The sequence below is a fragment of the Macrotis lagotis genome, chromosome 2 (assembly GCF_037893015.1).
Source record: "Macrotis lagotis isolate mMagLag1 chromosome 2, bilby.v1.9.chrom.fasta, whole genome shotgun sequence".
Lineage (NCBI taxonomy): Eukaryota > Metazoa > Chordata > Mammalia > Peramelemorphia > Peramelidae > Macrotis > Macrotis lagotis.
In genome coordinates, this window is record NC_133659.1 from 343733529 (window position 1) to 343753221 (window position 19693).

The 19693-nt window shown below is 38.0% G+C and overlaps 1 protein-coding gene across 4 annotated transcripts in view; it reads right to left on the minus strand.

Moving 5' to 3' along the window:
* Positions 1-18770, minus strand: part of CD163 (CD163 molecule) — a 72977-nt gene extending 54207 nt beyond the window's left edge. For all 4 annotated transcript variants that reach the window (XM_074227329.1, XM_074227327.1, XM_074227326.1 and 1 more), the window contains exons 1-6: positions 18555-18770; positions 10365-10454; positions 8260-8580; positions 5654-5968; positions 1151-1471; positions 55-375 (exon numbers count right to left, since the gene is read on the minus strand). In XM_074227329.1, the coding sequence (XP_074083430.1) occupies positions 55-375; positions 1151-1471; positions 5654-5968; positions 8260-8580; positions 10365-10454; positions 18555-18600 (1414 nt within the window). In that variant the 5' untranslated portion in view covers positions 18601-18770. The remainder of the gene's footprint in view (positions 1-54; positions 376-1150; positions 1472-5653; positions 5969-8259; positions 8581-10364; positions 10455-18554) is intronic.
* Between the last annotated feature and the right edge of the window lie 923 nt (positions 18771-19693).

Genomic DNA, 19693 nt, shown 5'->3' on the forward strand with positions numbered 1-19693 from the left:
CCTCTATTGTGTGAATCTCCTCTTGTGAGAATGGTCTCAGGGATCAAGACTCACCTGAGCAGATGACAGCAGCTTTTTCATCCTCATGACAGGAAATCTTTCCCCATTCCCAATTCCCACAATCCCCAAAAGATTTTTCTTTTCCATTGCATTTGATCCCACTGATCCAGATGTGCTCAGGGACCTCTTCAAAATTATTCTCCAAGGGAGTGCTGACAGCAACTCCACAGCCCAGCTGCCTGCAAACGACGGTGGCTTCATCTAGTGACCAGCTTCTTCTGCACACGAATCCCACCTCCTCACGAACTCTTACCTCCACTACCCCTGAACACTGGCTGCTTCCCCCACGAAGCCTCAGCTCCATGGCAGATGGGTCTATAAAAGAGATAGGAATTTCAGTCATGGCCAAGACATGAGACATGCCTTGACCCTGGGAGAGCAAGTCTCTGCAGAATATGCAAAACTCAGACACCACTACTCTAGGAACCTCAGTTGGTCTGTTGGCCAACTATGCTTTTTCTTCACCACAGGAGGCATCAGAAGCACTTCACTCTGCCAGACATTTGGGGTACACAAAAAGTGATCAGGTAACACCATTGAGTACTCGTTGTCATGGTTGGTATAATGGCATCTGTCATTTGAGAACTTGGTGGATCCCAGGCTTCTGCTGCTGAGTATTGATGGAAATAATTATTCAATATCTCTTTATAATATCAGATTTCTTAAAAAACTCATCTCTTAGTAATCTGAACACTTTATATTTTTAAAAATATTCGTCATTTTCCTCTGAGTTATTAGTTTTGTGAGCATATAGCAGGGAAAATAATTTTTTCACAATTTCTTTTATTTTTCTTTGTAATGAATTCACCATTTTATTTTTATATAAACAATTTGATTTTTACCTCTTCTAAAAATCATATTACCTATTTATCTTTTTTAAAGTTTTTTTAAAGAACCTAACTTTTATCAACTGAAAGCATTTTAAAAAATTTTATTAATCTCTTATTTTGCTTTTCAGAATTTCTGCATTTTTTAAATTGGAGAATTTGTTTTTCTCATTTTTAAAAAATTGTATTCCAATTCCTTCATTTGTTTCTCTCTCTCTCTCTCTCATCTTCCTTCTGTGAGAGGGCCCTGCACTTGGACTTACCTGAACACATCACTGCAACATCCTCACTGTGCCCACAGTCATGATTTTTCCATCCTCTGTGTTTGCATTCCCAGAGAGCTGACTCATTTCCATTGCAGGAAACATCATCAAACCAAATGTGTTCAATGTCATCGCTAGCATTAACCCTGATCAGGGCACTCATAGCAGAGGGGCATCCTGCTTGCCTACACACCACAGCCTCATTATTCTTGTTCCAATTGTCATCACAGACTGTTCCCCACTGGCTATTTACTCTCACCTCCACTCGCCCTGAACAGGCATTTGGTCCACTCCCCAGCCTCAGAGCCAGATCCGCTCCCTCTGCAACAGAGATGCACAAACATGTTAATAATAATGTGGAATATTTGGAGGCAGAAGTGAAGTTCTGTTGAGGAGGACCTAAGATGAAGAGAAGGGTTAGGTCAGAAGCACAGGCCAGAGGCAAAGTGAGTTAGTCTTTGACTCCCTAGTTCATGGTTTCAAGAAAAGTAGTTGTCCTTCACCAAAGTACAATGGGAGATCTTCCCATACATCTTCATATGAGTATAGTAAAAGACCAAGGAGAGGATTTTCCTGGAGTCTCTGGATATCATATATCTGCTATAAAATAATAGCATCGCAAATGAAATCTATTGTGTTTAAATAATGACAGGTCATGACCGGAAAAGGACCCTGGGGATTAACAGAATCCTGGCATGGGAAGATGGGCCTTTATCAGTGAGAAACAAGTGAACTCAATAGGCCTGTGTTCAATAAATAAACATGTAAAAATACTTGGGAGAAGAATTCACTAAATAAGAATGGCTGGGAGAATAGGGCAAGAATTTTGTGTATGTTTATCAGCATACACACAAGTTCCAAATGGATACATTGCTTAATCAATCAATTAATAAACATTTATTAGCTTCTTGGAATGTTCTAGGAACTATGTTAGTCACTGAGTTTACAAATAAATAATTAAACAGTCATTGTCATAAAGAAAATTACAGTATATGAATTTTAAAGTGTACACCTACAAATATGTACAAGGGAAATTGGGAGATTGTGATGCACTTGTAGTTTGAAGTGAAATATAGAACAAAAAGGAAGAAATTATTTTTATAGCTTTTACTGGGAGTAGAATTCTTTTTAAAATTTAAGGTAATGGGGCGGCTAGGTGTCGTAGTGGATAAAGCACTGGCCTTGGAGTCAGGAGTACCTGGGTTCAAATCGGGTCTCAGACACTTACTAATTACCTAGCTGTGTGGCCTTGGGCAAGCCACTTAACCCCATTTGCCTTGCAAAAAAAAATTAAGGCAAGGGGCTTCAGTGACTTGCCCAAGGCCACACAGCTAGGCAATTATTAAGTGTCTGAGGCTGCATTTGAACTCAGGTCCTCCTGACTCCAGGGCTGGTGCTCTATCTACTGTGCCACTTAGCTGCCTCTGGAGTAGAATTCTTAATGAAAAAAGAGGAGATTATGAAAGATACAGCAGATAAATTCAATTACGTGAAATTAAGCTTTTCCATGATTAGAAGGTAAAATATCAATTGGGGGAATTTTTTTTTTAACACATCTCTTCAACTAAGGTCTGATAGTCAAGGTATAAAGGGAAGCAACATATGAAAACACAAATATAAATGTATATATAGATCCTTCCTTCACATTTTTTCATTGATTCTCTTGATATTCTTTACCTTTTATTCTTCCAGATTGATTTTGTTATTATTTTGACTTTATAAAATTATTCAATTCAATAAATATTTGTTAATGTTCCAGAAACTGTTTTATGCTTTTGTCACTGAATAAGTAAATTAATTTAGGTATTGCTGTTAACTTTATTTCATTATCTTGGCCACCTTATGAGCTCTGTTTGCTAACCTCTATCTTTTTTGTGTGAAAAGTGTTTCCTAATTATTTGAAATGAAATTAATTTTTCCATCTCTTTCTTCTGGGTTTCGTTGATAATATACAGATGTGATGATAATTCGTATGTATTTATTTTGTATCCTGCAACTTTGTTTAGCTTATTAATTGTATTGATCAGGTTTTTATTTGATTCTCTTGGGTGCTCTAAGTATAAAATAATGCCATTGGCAAAGAGGGATAGTTTTTTATTTTCTCATTGCCTATTCTAATTAGTTTAACTTCTTTTCATTATGTTATTGTTACTGCTAGCATTTCTAGTACAATGTTAAATAATAATGATGATAATGGCTATTGTTGCTTCACTCCTTATTGAGAAGACTTTATCTCCATTACAAATGATGTTTTTGGTTTAGATAAATACTGCTTATCAGTTTAAGAATGTTCCATTTATTTCTTTGTTTTCTGGAGATTTTAATAGGAATAGGCTTTGTATTTTGTCAAAAGATTTTTCTGCATCAATTGTTATATGATTTTTGTTGGTGGTGTTATTGATATGATTAATTTCTATATGAATTTTTCCTAATATTGAATCAGTCCTACATTCCTGATATGTCCTACCTAGACATACTATATGATCTTTGATTTCTATTTGGGTTCTATTTCTTTAATCTTATTGATAGACTTTATAAAAAATTTTGCAGTAATATTTATCAGGAAAATTGATACTTTTTTATCTCCCTAGCTTAGTGAGAAATCATAATTATGAAAATACCTGGAATTGAGAAATAGAATTATTCAAGAAATAGCAAGGAGGTTATTGTTACTGGGAGGGTGTAATGGATAAGAATGGAAAAGGGCAAGGTAGGTTATAAAGAGCTTGGAATCAAAAAAGAGGACTTTATATTTTATCTTCAAGGTGATTGGGAACCACTGGATTTTATTGAGTAGGGATATTACATTGTTAAACCTGTTTTTTAGGAAAGCAATTTTGACAATTGGGATCTGAATTGGAATGGAATGTAATGGGGAGAGATTTGTGGCATTCTGACTTCTAATTTCGTCATTCACAAAACTGCTCTCTTCAAAAATCACTAATAATCTCTTAATTGCTAAAGTTAATGGCCTCTTCTTTGTTCTCATTTTCTTTGACTTCTCTTCACACTAGAGTGGAGAGAGAGCCTTGTGGTAGTCTGGCTCCCAATTTCATCATTCAATGAAAACTCTCTAAAGTCACTAATAATCTAAATAAGCTAAAGCTAATGGCTTCTTCTCACTACTCATTTTCTTTGACTTCTCTTCAGACACTGCTCTCCTGGTTTCCTCCTTTCTCTTTAGCTATTCCTGTGTTCTCTCTAGCTAGATCTATATTCAGGTTATATCCACCATGAGGATCTCCCAAGGCTCTATCTTGAAGCTCTCTTTTCTTCTTTTTCTATACTGTTTCACTTGATGTTCTCACCAATTGATTTCAATTATTAACCCCTTGCATATGACTTTTATTTTTACTTATTCAGTTCTAACCACTCTCCTTTGCCTTCTATTCTTATGTCTATTACTGCTTATTAGATGTCTCCTAGATATCTCAAACTAAACAAGTCCATAACTGAACTCACTATCTTCTACCACTACTATCAAAGCTTCCTATCTTTTTAACTTCCATATTAGTTTTGAGGGTACCAACATCCTTCTAGTCTCCCAGGCTCACACCCTAGAAATCATCCTCAACTTGCTAATCTTTCTCTCTCTCCTTATATATTCCATTAGTTGTCCAGTCTTGTTGATCCCACCTTCATGGTGTCTCTCCTCTGATACGGCTACTACCTCAGTGCTGGAATTCATTACTCTGTACCTGGTCTTTTGTCCCAGCCTGCTGATTGGTTTTCCTGCCCTAAGTATCTCTCCACTGCAGTCCACCCTCCACTCAGTTTGTCAAATAGATCTTCCTAAATCATAGGTCTGACTATGCCATCCACCTGCTTAATAAAATCTAGTAGCTTTAGATAAAGTTTGCTTTTTATTCTCCTTTAGTGTACACACTTTCTGTCTGAGATTATTTCTAATATCTTTGGTCTTTTAATTGTTTGTATATATGCATGTTGTCTTCCTCATTAGACTTTGAGGTCTTTGAGAACTGGAACTGTTTTTTGTCTTTCTCAGAGACAGAACCTGGCAAATCATAGGTATGTAATAAATCCTTGTTGAATTAGAACAATCCTAAATTGGGGTAGTCTATCTTACTGGCGGTTATCAGGAAGAACCTGGATGGCCACTTGTTGGATATGTTGAATGAGGCAATTCTTCATCAAATATGGGTTAGACTAAATAGGTTTCTTCTGTCTTTGAAAATCTGTGACTCTAAATTGACAAGGGAGGGAGGAAGAATCACAAGATATGGCAATTAAATGAATGTGGATGGTGAGGAGTAGGAAAAGTCCAAAAATATTCCCAGAGTTTAGGCCCCCAAACAGTTTTAAATTGGAGAAGGGGCAGGTTTGAGGTGGGAAAGGGGCAAGATAATGAGGTCAGTTTTCCTCACAGTCAGTTTTCCTCACTTGTTTGAAGGGTGGACACCCTATCTGTCAGACTCAGGATATTTCTGTTTGGAGGCATGATAACATGCATGAAAGACTTTCTATTTGGGGGTCAAGACTTACTTGAGCAGAGGATGGATACATCCTCATCATGATTACAATTATGCTCTCCCCATCCACTGTGTCGGCAGTTCCAGAGAGCTGATTCATTACCAAGACAGGAAATGTCGTCAAGCCAAATGGGTCCAGATCCATTTTTAGTATTTCCAAGGAAATGAAGAACTGATTCACATCCCAACTGTCCACACACTATGGAAGCTTCTTTAATGCTCCAACTATCATCACACACAGTCCCCCACTGTCCTTTGACTTTTAACTCCACTCTTCCTTCACAGCGATTAGTCCCATCTGCCAGTCTCAATTCCAAGTCTTCTTCACCTGCAAAAGAGGAAAAGATATAGTCAGAGTAGAGATCCCCTAAGGAATGTGTTCCTACTTACACTGGAGAACTGGGATGAGGGGTGGAATCACAGAACATGCAGCTTAGAAAGGACCTCAGCATAGCATACCTGACAAGTGGTCATCTGCCTTATGCCTGAAGATCTGCAAAGACATCTAATTCTTGTCAGTGTAGTTGCTTTTCCTAGGGAGAAGATCTTGGGGAGAAGCTGTGTGGATTTGTTTAAGGGGGATTATTTGGGAATCCAGTAGAAAGAACTTTGGACTTTGGTCAAGCTTGAGTTTGAATTCTAGTGTTTATTAGCTCTGCAATCTAATCATGTAGAGCCTGTTTCCTTATCTATAAAATTAGAATTACAATGATTGCAGTAATTGCCTCATAAGGGTGTTGTAAAGATTTAATGAGGCAATATATGTGAAGCTTTTGGGAAACTTTAAAACTCTCTGTAAGGTCAACCACCATCATCATGCATCATCACTGCCACTGCCTCCAATGGAATGGGCAGCTAGGTGTCACAGTGGGTAGAGTATTGCCTTGGAGTTAGGAGGACAGGAGTTTGAATTCAGCCTCAGACACTTGACCTCTTACTAGCTGTGTGACCTTGGGTAAATCACTTAACCTTGTTTGCCTCCATCTAGGGCCAGCTCCAGTCATCCTGATTCATATCTGGCCACTGGACCCAGATGACTCTAGAGGAGAAAGTGAGGCTGGTGACTTAGCACAGTTCACCCTCACTCAAATCCATTTCATGTGCATGCCATGGTACCACCTCTCTGATATTGTGATCTTCAGAAATGAAGGGCAAACATTGAGAGATTGGAATGCAGAGCCATAGCCATAATAGCCCCTGATATTTATTATAGGATTTATTGGTTGACAAAGCACTCTTATGTAGTGTCTGTGGGGTTCACCACCTGTCCATGTGATCCACTCAATCACCAGGCCCTCCTGTCACCTTCGATATTCTTCAGAGATTTCCACTTTTCTTTTTTAGTTGTTTTTTTTTTTGGCAAAGAATGAGATCAAGTGACTTGCCCAAGGTCACACAACTAGGTAATTAGTAATTGTTTGAAGTCGAATTTGAACTCAGGACCTCCTGACTCTAGGGCCAGTGCTCTATTCACTGTGCCACCTAGCTACCCCAGAGATTTCCACTTTTTTGACTTATCCCCCATTTGTAAAACTTGATTTCATCCATCAAACGTTGGGAAGGAGATAATAAATTAATTCATATTAGAATGTTATGTATGAACCGATAAAGGAAATGGACACTTTGGTGAGATTTTCCCCCTTTCCCTCCAGTTTCGGAAAGGTCTAAAATGTGCTGTCAGTAAAGGGATTTTGTCTGGCCTGATAACCAGCTTAGCTAAATTTGAAAGTATACACTTGTTATTAGAAAAGTAGCCACTGGGTAATATAGGTTTTTGGCCTTGGAAAAGCAAAAAAAAAATGATGATGAAGTCAGTTCGTCCACTTCTGCAGAGGCAGTTTTGGTATTTGTGGGAAAGAAGTGTTAAGGACTCCATGCGTCTTGCTGCTCTGCAGTCATTCCAGTCACGTGTGATACTATTTGGTGTTTTTCTGGAACAGATGCTGGAGTGGCTTGCTATTTCCTCTTCCAGATCATTTTGAAAGATCAAGAAGCTGAGGCGAACAGAGAAAACTGAAGCAAACTCTGCAGGGAATTGCAGCCCATCTCCTGAGGGGATAAACGATCTCCTCCAAGGGCTATCTTGCTGTGGGCACCAGTCTTCAGCCACAGTGATAGAAGAAAGGAAAGGAGCCCAACTAGTCAGACTCCCAGAAGGACTGGGAGTCACAAGAGTTTGAGGAGCCTGACCTCTTAAGAAACCTCACCACTGGTAAGACTGGGCTGGCTCTGGGTACCCCTCGAAGACTCAAACCCTGCAAGTAGTCTGTAGAGGGAGGTACCTTGAAGCTCAGCCCCCACAGTGCCTACCCCTGAGCCATCATGCTACAGAGAGAAGTTTTACCCCACTGTCCCCAACTGTAGCCACAAGGATGGCCTAGAGAGCCTCACCCAGAATAGGAAAGCAGAATGGGAGGGGACCATAAGGGATCCAGAATAAAAAATATGCCAGTATAACCAAGGGACCCTTCACCTAGCTGCTCACTCAGGAACTGCACCCTGACCCCCCAGCCACTCAGACAGCTCCCAAAGGTGGACTCCAACTCTAGCCCTGATTCTCAGAATTCTATTTTTCAGATTTCTTACAAGAGGTTTTGAGAAGGTACAAATAAGACTTACCTAAGCAGGTCACTTGGGCATCTTGATGGTGAGTACAATTATGCTCTCTCCATCCATTGTGTCTACAATCCCATAGTGCAGTTTCATTCCCAGAACAGGAAACACCAGCCAACCAGAAAGGTCCAGGTGCAGTAGTCCCATTTTCCCACCCAGGGAAAATGAAAGTAGATGGACAGCCTAGCTGCTTGCAGACCACAGAAATCTCATTTGTGCCCCAGCCATCATTGCATACCAGGCCCCATTGACCCTGGAATTTCACCTCCACTCTCCCGGCACATCTGCTGCTTTCATTGGCCAGCCTCAGCTCCAAATTAGAGTGCCCTGCAATAGATAGGGGCTTAGGTTATTGGAGGATTCACAGGGAATTCAACATAAATACAACGATACTTTGTGGTCTCTTTGGCCATCTTTTTTCACTTTCATTTGCAGAGTTCTTCCAACTCCATCCTTGGAAAGAAAATTCCACTTTTATAAAGAAGTCAACGCAGCTCTTCCTTAGCATTGTGGACTTCAAAATGTGGCTCCTAATTTCTACTACCCCTTACACACTTATGCCAAATTGTCTTCCCAAATTCTTTTCCTCAATATACTTTAAAAATATTGACTCATGGGATGCCTATCTAGAAAGTGGAGGGGGAGGGATAGGAAGAAAATGGGGATGATGTAAAAAAAAGTCTAGCAATACAATTAAGAAAAGAATTGCTCTCCTTTACATCAGACATAAAGAAGGGAAAGATGAAGGTGCAGGGAAGGAGTTGGAAGGGATACTATAGGAAAACACACACATTAATGCATTTCTACTGGAGCTCAAAATTGTTGCAACCATTTTGAAAAATAATTAGATTTTATATAATAAAAATCACCCAGAGTTTGACAGGTCTGCCTGTGCAAAAAAAGAAAAAAAATCAAAAGCACATTAGCACAACAGAAATTTGGCAATAAATCAAATGGCCTCTGGTTGAGTAAATGGTAGGCTATGCATGTTATGAGAAGAAGTCTCCATGAAGAGAGGCAGAATGCAAAGTGAAGATTGCCCGAAGATCAGGGGAGGCTGTGAGGATTGGCCAAGGACAAGGTGAAGTGAAAGCCCATGCTGGCCCTTTCTTGGGAGCATCACAGTTCGTCCTTCTTTTCAGGGACTAGACTGAGCAGGCTGTCAATGGGCTCTAGATGACACCCTTGTGCTTCCTTGAAACCAGCAGGCTCCATTTCAGGTCTGGTCTTTTGCTCCTTGACTTGTTCTCAACCCTTCCTTGCCATTTTTCCACTGGTTTTGTTCTTTCTGGGTCCCCCCCCCCCCATTCTATTACGTGACTACCTGTCCATCCTGATAGAAATGCAAATATGAATAGATTGAATAGAATAGATAGAACAGAATAGATTTCTCAAAAAGCACCAATGAAATAATTCTCAGAGGACAGAACATGCAGAAGGCGATGCCAATAAGCAGGGCATTTCTGGTTATTACCTTGTTAAATACAAAGCATATCCATCTGTCTATCTGTTATCTGCTGTCTATCTAATCTAAAATCAAATGCAAATAAGAGGACTAAAGAGTTTTTAATTGATGTCTCTTTGTCATTCCTTTTTGTTTCCTAATGATTCTAATATTCACAATAAAAAGGAAAGCTGGCCTAGTGTTGTTTGTAGGTGGCCAGCCAGGGCTGAGCCCACAATGTAAGCATGTCTTGGACTTCCAGAGAGAAGTAGAGACAACATAACTTCATGGGAAGGGCCTTAGATATGTGGTCAGATCTGATGTGGAGGCCTGCCATTTTGATCACCTCTTGGAGTCTCCTTTTCTTCATTTCCACAAGGAATGTGATGATTTATGCATTCTCTATCTCTTGGATCTGGCATCAGAAAGACTTGATAAACAAACCATCCAGGGCTAAATATAATTGAATCATCAGCAGCCTTCATTTCTCACACTATCTCAAGAAGTTTTTCTTTTGAATAGGTCAGTTGGTCAGAAGAGTTCCTGTTCCTTAAACCTAAGGCTTTTCCTTTGTCACTTATATCTGGTATTCCTATGTCTTTCTTCTGGGGCCACACAGAATGAGGCAGCTGTGCTTATTTCAGGATTGGGCAAACCCAGTACTCACCAACACAGCTGGTAATAAGATAGGCACTCAAGAATAGGAGGGGGACTCCATAAATCCAGGAGTTCAGGTGGGGCCAGTGGCATCCAGACTCTGTGGGAACAAGGAAGACACCAAGACTGAGGACTCACTGGACTTCAGAGGCTTGGGCTAGCCAAATGATCAAAGCTAGAGTGACTTTTGCCAAGGCAGCAGCTAGGTGGTTCAGTGGACAGACTGGAGTCAGGAAGACTTACTTTCCTGAGTTCAAATTCAATCTTAGACTCATGAGTTTCTTCATCTGTAAAATGAGCTGGAGATAGAAATGACAAACCACCCCATTGTCTTTGCCAAGAAAACTGCAAATGGGCTTAAGTAGGGTTGGACACTATTGAACAGCAATGGAAAGACTTTTCTGCCAAATAGAAAACATATGACCTATAAGCCCAGCACTGGTTCAAGAGAAATTTAGAGCAAGACCTGAATGAGCTTGAGTAAGTGCTGGTGAAGTCACAGCTTCCAGTGTCCTATGGAAAGAGGGATTTTTAAGGATGACCATACTGCCCATTCCACCCATCAAGACTTAAATCATGATAGAGAATCTTTCCTCTGATGGTCCTAGGGTGTATGGCATGGTTTCCTGAGTGTGTGTCTTTGGGTCTGCTCCCTGACCTTCCTCCATGCCTGACCATTCCCCTCCCCCTGTCCCTACTGCCCCATTATTCCATGAACTCTTTCATTCCAGCCTTTCCCCTTCATTGGATTAGTTCAGCCTTGCTTCTGAACCCATCAACAATCCCCATGCCTAATGAGCAAGGCAAAGGGGACATTACTGCTGATGAGAAGGTCACCAGAGAAGCCCCGCAATGTGCCTCTGCTGAGGTTGGTCTGGATGGCCACATTGTTGTACAAGGTCTTTGTAATTGGAGTATTCATATTTAGCTGCCTCCTCAGGCTTACACTAAGTGCCAATACACTGGTCCCTTAAAAGTTATTAGGAAACCAATATTGATTTCCAAGGGGATGACCATGGATGTTCAGGCACATCAATGCTGCTTCCTCACCTCCTCCTTTGCTATCAGGTCCTTGAGTACATTTATTGTTCTCCATCCATTGACACTATAGGAACTGTTGTGTCATATGTATTCCAGGCTAAGAGCTATGAAGGGTTAACACAGAAATAGTTATGTGCTTTAACCAGCAAGATGTACTTCAGAGCTTAGATAAGGGAGTAGCTGCATGTCTGAGCTAAGGAGGTATATTCCCAGGCTCAGATAGCGCATTCTGAGATAATTACCTTCTGCACTTTGTTTATCAAATCACTGTTTGGTTCTCAAAACAATCTTCACTCTGTTTATCAAAACACTGTTTGGTTCTCAAAACAATCACCTAAGACATACACAAGGTATGCATGTGAAAAAAATGCTTGCTAAAACACTTATGTAATTGGTTACGTAAATGTAGAGTATAAAAGTATGTATCCTGTGATCAATAAACGAACCAGCTTTTATGCATCATATTGATGTCGGCACTGAGTTCCCTCCCCCGGACCCAACAAGGAACATGACTAAATTCATTTTTAGCAGGGTTAAATTTTGAGGGAAGGGTGAATAGGACTTGTTGAGGGCAATCTGATCCTAGGACAGACCTGGAGTCCTTGCCCCCACAGCAAAAGGACAGGTAGTCCAGAGAGTGACCATAATGATTGGGCAGAAGCTTCACTGCAGTTACAGCAGACTCTACTCCTGATCCTCTGAATATTCACAACCTCACTACAGAAGCCTTCTGACCCTGAAAATTCACTCTGCCCTCATGGCCAGAAACTCTGGAAAACAGATGCCTAGGTCTGCCATGTCATCAGTTTCCTGAGTCTTTGGACTTTTATGACATTGCCCTCTCCCAGTCCTCTCAGATCCCTTTCTGGACTCTCTTCCTCATCAAGAATGTAAGCCCCTTGAAGGTGGGGGCTCTCCGGTTGTCTTCATGATCCCAGATCATAGCTCAAAGCCTGGCTTGAATTCACACATGCTTAATAACGGTTCGTTAATTTGTTGAATGGGAATTCTAAGTCTTATTTTATATTTCTAATCAAAAATTGGTTTCTCATCCTCTAACTAAGAGTTATTAATCTAAATGTTGTCTGTGTAAAAATATCAAGGTCATACCAAGGTCTTTCTCTTCCATATGAATGTTGACTTGGCCTGACTCAATATTACCTGGTCAGCTTTGTAATAGAACCAATAAATTCCTTTATCTGGCTCAACAAATCACAAGATATGAGACATCTTGGATGAGAAGAGAGAAATCCTTCATTTGTTTGTAAACATTCCCTCTCCAGACTATCAAATAGGAATTTGAAGCAAATATTATAACTTATGAGAGGATTGTAATGTAGAATTGTGTCATCTATATGAAATCTCATTAGTTGCCTAAGTCACTTTTATGACTCTTTGTTCTTTCTGCATAAAATTCCCCCCCAAATGTTTTGTCAGGGTTGATACCATCCACCCATGGGATAAAACTAAATTTTGTTTTTTCATTTTTAGCTAAAGAAAATGATGTTTAACAATAATGGTGTTGAGTGGACTTGAACGGATTAGAAATTTTAAAGAGGGAAAGACCTCTGTCTGTTTTGTTTTGTTTTTTAGGTTTTTGCAAGGCAAATGGGGGTTAAGTAGCTTGCCCAAGGCCACACAGCTAGTAATTATTAAGTGTCTGAGGCCGGATTTGAACCCAGGTACTCCTGACTCCAGGGACGGTGCTCTATTCACTGTGCCACCTAGCTGCCCCAAGACTTCTGTCTATAATTAGATATACTCCTTAGGAGGAAAAGGTCTGTAAGTTCTAAAAATTCTACCTCTATTCCAAACCAGTGTTTTAATTTGACAGATGTAGGTTTAGATAATTTTGACTTGGAAATGGAAATGTGGGATATATAGGATCCCTAAAAAAAGAGCTAGGACAGTTTTTGAGCCTAACTAAAATTGGCCTTGAAATAAGGTGAGATACCACTTTTTCAATTCAATTGTTTTATTTGGAAATTAATATTTTCTAAGATTTTTACCTCTGGTTTGTTAGGGATTATCACCTTTTGTGGTAATTAACTTTTGTTTTCTGGCTAGGGGTGGGTGCTGAAGAATTGTCCTTCGATCTAAGTGTAGCATTTCTTTTTTTTATATTTTATTTATTTAAGGTAATGTGGTTAAGAGTGACTTGCCCAAGGTCACACAGCTAGGCAATTATTAAGTGTCTGAGGCCGGATTTGAACTCAGGTCCTCCTGAATCCAGGGCCAGTCCTCTATCCACAGAACCACCTAGCTGCTCCCCCCGCCCAGCATTTCTTTTATGAAAATGCCTAGTACTAGGTTTTTGTGTGCTAAAAACATAAAAAATATAAAAGGGGATATTCATTAGAAAGAAAAATAGTCTGAAATGTGCTTAAACAAATAGTAAATTAAAACAATAAAAAAGGAAACTTGTGAAATGGATCTTGAAAGACTTGGGAAGAGAATAGGAAAGATTAAAAGGAAAAATGAAGTTATGACAGACCATAAGAGAGGTGTATTTAACAGGAAAGATGATCTTAAGTCTGTGAAGAGGTTTGAGTAAGTTTTAAGAAAATATGTTATGTGTATAGATATGTATATGTAAAAATAATGAAAAGTAATGAAACCTTTCTGGGAGTGGGAACCTAGATTTGAAATGGTCTAGGATTGCAATCCAGATTTGGAATGGTTTAGGATTTAATCCTAACATCATGAAACAGTACTGGTTTGGTGAGTTCATATTAGTTTTAGAGAAGACCTGTAAATCCTCTAAGATTTGATTAATCCAAAATTTAATTCTGCAGGGAAAAGGAAAAGGACTATATAAATTAAGAAATGAATTAAAGCTATATGAGCACCTTTTTAATTAGATAACCATATATGGACTGGTTTTCTGTGCATTACCAAAAAAATTGCATTAGCTTGAAACAATTTTATGTTTTAAAGTATATATTGTGATCATGACATATTGTGATATTCCTAAACATTCTAACATTAAGAAATATTGCTTAATTTAAAGATTTAATGGAGGATAACTGCCAGTGATAAAGTTAAGATAAAAAGGAATGGTGAGTGAACTTTGTCACTGAATGTCTTCTCTCTAGCTTAACTAAACCTTTCCATTTGTAAAGACCTTTTAGTTCAAGGAAATTGATACTTAGAAGAACTGTGTGGGATTAATTTAAAATACTTAAAAATAATTTTATACTATCTTAGGTTTGAAAAATTTCAGCTTTAAAAATTTATTTTTGCTTTAAGGTTGAATAACTAAGAGATCTATTACTTTATAAGTTCCCAACTTGTGTATTATTTAAGGTTTTGTGATGTTCTTTTAACATCAGGAATATTTGTTGAGTTTAAAAATGAGGAAAACTCTAAGAAGAGAAATGTTTTGTAAAAAAGTTGGTCCTGCTAAATTTTCAAATCTGTAAGCTAATTCATTGCAATAATGTGATAGCATTACTTATAGCTGTAATAGAAAAGTTTCTATTTTTTCAAGGTAACTGAAATATTTTGATATTGGGTTAATATTAAAAGCATTTGATTTGCAAGTAGAAAGGCTCTTGCTGATTTGATCTAAATTTGTTACCATTCCATGGCATAAGTAAGAGTTACATTAGTGTTTTGAAATTAGCATATGTACATGATTAAATCGTTGAAGAATCTCATTTTCTTTTTGAGAATGATATGAGCATATTTGAATAGAGGTACATAGATTTATAAAACAAAGGAATAAATTTCACTAAGAGAGGCTTAAAGTTAAGAAATCTTTTGTTGCTTTGTTTTAAGAAAATAAGTTTTCAGTATGGAAACCATGTTTAGTGAAGGTTAATAATTCATATGACATCTTATTTCAAATATAATGTATCTTAGATGGGTTACTTCTGGAATTCAGGAGCACCTGTATAACTACATGCACGTTATTTGGAAGTCATCTAAAATTGTTCTAATTGTTTTAAAGGATTCTGGAAGTAATGGCTTGTTTTTTGTGTCTATATGAATATAGAAGATAACTGAATGTATTAATAGAGAAAAATTGTTCCTATAGAATCTGTTTCTAAATGTAAATTGGGACTATTGCCATTATACATCCCAATCTTTTAGTGTTTGCTTTGACGTAAAAGTATCTATGCAAGATGGATAAAAAAATTTTGTGATTTTTCTATGATGTTTTTCTTATTATTACCCCTCCAAAATTATAATTATTATATGATATTTTCTGATCCTTTCAAGACTAGAGCTAAATATCTATCTGATTATAGAAAATTGTTGTTAAAGATTTCATGGAACTGATAATTGAGTCTGAAATCTAGTTATTAAAGAAATGCTGATGGGACATCATCTACAGAATCCAGAAAATCCCAGTAGGGGCTGGACACTGTGGGTGACATGTTCTTTGGGATAAGATTTGAAGTCTGGATTAAGGCATTTGACTACCTACACGACTTCTGCCTGTAAATACATAAAGAAAATTTTCCTTTCCTGATGTCCTTGGTTTTTATGGTAAATTGCTATAATAATGTCAAGTGATCACTATCAAAATTAAGTATAGAAATTTCAAGTCTTTTGGCCTACAGTTATCTAAATTCTAATAGACTTGTAGTATCTAGTCTTAGTTGTCAGCTATATGTTGGGTTATATAAGAATTAAGATCTTTAATTTTTATGCTAAAGGGATATTTAAGTGAAACAGTAAGAAGTTTTTGTGATATCAAGATATTCTTTATTATAACAGTCTCAAGTTCTGTTTTAAGGAAAGGAATGTTGGACCACTAAGTAATTGAGAAGGATGACCTATGGTCTATTTTAAAATTATTTCAAAAAGAAATTTATTTTTAGTTAAGGATTTTTGAATCATTATTTTAACACATGCAGAAGATTAAAACTGTTTTATTTGTAAATCACTCACTGGATACAATTCCTCCTTTTATCCTCCTCTTTCCTTTTCTTGATAATCAAATATATGTCATAAACTCAGGTTAATATGGCAATATTTAATGAATTCACTTTATGGAAGTTTATTTTGTTAAGTAGATTAGCATCTCCCAAATTAATGATTAGTAGGAATAAGATATCAAAAGCATAACTAGATTATTTGTAACTAATATATTTGTAACTAAAATTTCTGTATATATCAACATGAAAGTGGGCAAGCCAAAATGTTGTTTAAAAAATTCCAAAATATCATTTTCTAGTAATGAAAAAGATAAGTTTTGACCTGTTTAAAATATTATGTTAAGAAGTTTTTCACCTAAAAGGAAAAGCTCTACTCTGGATTGAGTCTATAAAATGGGTGGCAGAGAACCTCTTGAGCAACATAAGAAATCACAGAACTGTATCAGTTGACTCCAGAAGAAATGGACCTGAATTTCCTTTGCTGTTTTTGTGGTTCTTTTCTGTAAGATCTACACAATTGAAAGGGACTGCCCCATTTTGATCTCTGTAATTTGGCCTTTATGACATTGTAATTGTATCACCCATTTTAATATACTTTTATGGACTTTATATTGCCTGCCTTTATTTCTTGGCCACCCTAGGTCCCAAAGATATGTCACTCTCCCTCCAATAATTATCTGATTGATCTACAGATGACACTACAGTGATTCTTTGGTCAAAATGAAGACATGTCTAAGTCTTATTCTATATTTCTAATCAAAAATTGGTTTCTCAGCCTCCAACTCAGAGTTATAAATTTAAATGTTGTCTCTCTGTGTAAAAATGTCAATCTGTCATGTTGAGGCTTTCTCTTCCATCTGAAGGTTGACTTAGCCTGTCTCAATACTACCTGGTCAGCTTTGCAATAGCACCAAAAAATTCCTTTACCCAGATAAACAAATCATAAGATAATAGAAATCTTGGAGAAATGCTGTATGTGTTGGTAAATATTCCCTCTCCAGCCTAAGTGGGATTCTTATCAATAGAAATTTGAACAATGCCAGCTATATGAAATCTCATTGGTTGACTAGCTCAATTTTATGATTCTTTGTTTTTCTGTACAAAATGCACACCCCCAATTTTGCATCAATATTGGTATCTTTAATGATACCTTCTAACCATGGATTCAGTAAGATTCTAGAGAATAAAACTTCATGGATAAAACTAACTTTTTAATTTCAATTTTAGCCAAAGAAAATTAAGTTTAACAGGGAGGAGAGATGTGGTATTGGAGGCTGCCTTGAGGAGAAAACATACCAGCCAAGGATAAAGCCATGAAGCTCATTACAGTTCATAGTCTCTTCTCCAGTTCTCCCAAAGCATTTTCCTTTCACCTCAGATATTTTTACACTGATGTAAAGCACCTAATATGTTAGGGACACTTGTTGCCATCATTCCTTTCTGATTGAATCTCTTATCTCTCAATGAAGAAGAAAATTTTAGAAGTGGTGTTGTACTTCCTCAGACCCTGGGCTGCCACAAAAGTAGACCTGATTGGGAACTGGGTCTCTAAGGTTGGTCATGTCTATGAGCTTCTCTTTCCTCATCCCCAAAGTGGGGTTGAGCATATTCAGAACACTGACCTTCTAGGGTCAGCTAGACTCAATGACAGATAAGTGAGGGGCTCAGCAATTATAAAACACCTCAAAATATCAGGGGGGAATGCTACTTCCACTCTGAAGGGAAGCAACATGGAATTTCTCTCCTTGAAGGAACGAGCTACATTTGTGAGCTTAGCATTTTGGATTAATTTGTTTTTCCTGAGGACAGGGGTTCTGTGATTACTACTCTTCACAATAGAGTCTATGTTGCTTTTCTTGAAGTTGTTCCTTTCTTCTCTCTCCCTAATGCTAATTCCAAGTTTATTTTGCCCCGTCCAACCCCTGGATCCTAGGAGATGCTCAGTGAATATTGGTTGATTTGCATTGCTAGAATGCCCTCTATGTAATCCTCTATTGCAGAGATTCTAGACATATATGCTGTCTCTTTCTTGACCATGTCCCTATAGAAAAAGGCCCTGGTTGACTTTCATCCCTCAGCTCAATTCTGCTGATCCTTCTCTCTTATTCTCTATTAATTTCCTGAAACCTCAGTTTGCCTCCAGGACTATATTCAGCTCATTAGCATTTTATATGCTTTCTACACCTCTTCTCTGTGTCATCCCTCACCTCCAAATTCTTGCTCACTGATTCTTGGACAGAGTTGACCATTTCCCCAAAAGTCAAGAAACTCACGTTTATGGGGAGAATCAGCAGGTGGTATCCATCTGTGTGTACTCATCTCTGTGTGTGTCTTGAGAAGCCCGGGGTGCTGAAGTTCCTTCTCTATCTTCTGCTAAAGCTGCAGATGCAGAGAAGGGGACCATCTGAGCTCTGCTACTTACCTTTCCCTGTTGGAAAAGAGTGAGCTGAAAAATGGAAGTGGAGTTAACTCAGAAGGAGAAGTCTACCCAAAAATTGCCCTTTTATACTCACGAGTTTGGTTTAGTCTGGTTGTTCTTATCAGAGAACAAGGAACAATAAAAGGAAATTGAGAAATTTAAAGGATAAGAATGTTTTAAATAAAACATTGGTTTTGATGAATGGTCATTTTTTTTGTTTCTGAATTTCACTTTGTTATAGCTATAAAGTCTTGCAAAACAGGAGGATTTTATGATCCCTCAGATGCTGAAGGAGGAAGAAAACATTAAGAAAATCAGGAGAAACCTGAAAAATCATCTTAGTGTCTAAGTGGAGAGAACACTGCTGCCCTCAGTCCACATAGCCTTGTGACCCCAGTCAAGCTCCAGGACTTCTGGTCATTTCCAAACCAGGTCACCATTCTCCTACCCTTCTTGCTTATAATATTAGAAAGTAAACTTGAGGACAAAAATGATCTGAATTTCCTTTATTTGTAGCCCCATGTGTTTCTCCCCTTAGTGTAGTGGGGGAAGAAGGACCACTGGGATTCCAGGATACATGGATACTTAAGAGTACTGCTAGAGAAGTACAACAGACCTAGTAGTAGGAGGGTACAATAGATATGAAAACTTTTATAGTCTTCTGTTTCTAAGAAGGAAGAAAGAAAGAAAGAAAGAAAGAAAGATTTATTAGAAACATACTTAGAAAATGTTGTTTGTCCCCTCGGGTACAGACACTACATACTTGGAAGTGGAGAAAAGATTGAAATGAACTTTACAGGATGGGCAAAACCTGGCAGAGTGAATGTTAGGTCTGAGCTGGCTCTGCCTTTTCAACTCAATACAGGAAGAAAAGAACCAAATAAAGTCTACTCCCCAACCACCCAATATGAGAAGTCAAAGACAAAGAAAACAAGAAGAGAAACTGAGAAAAAAGAGTATGAGAAGAGGCTCCAATTAAAGACTAAAGACTAG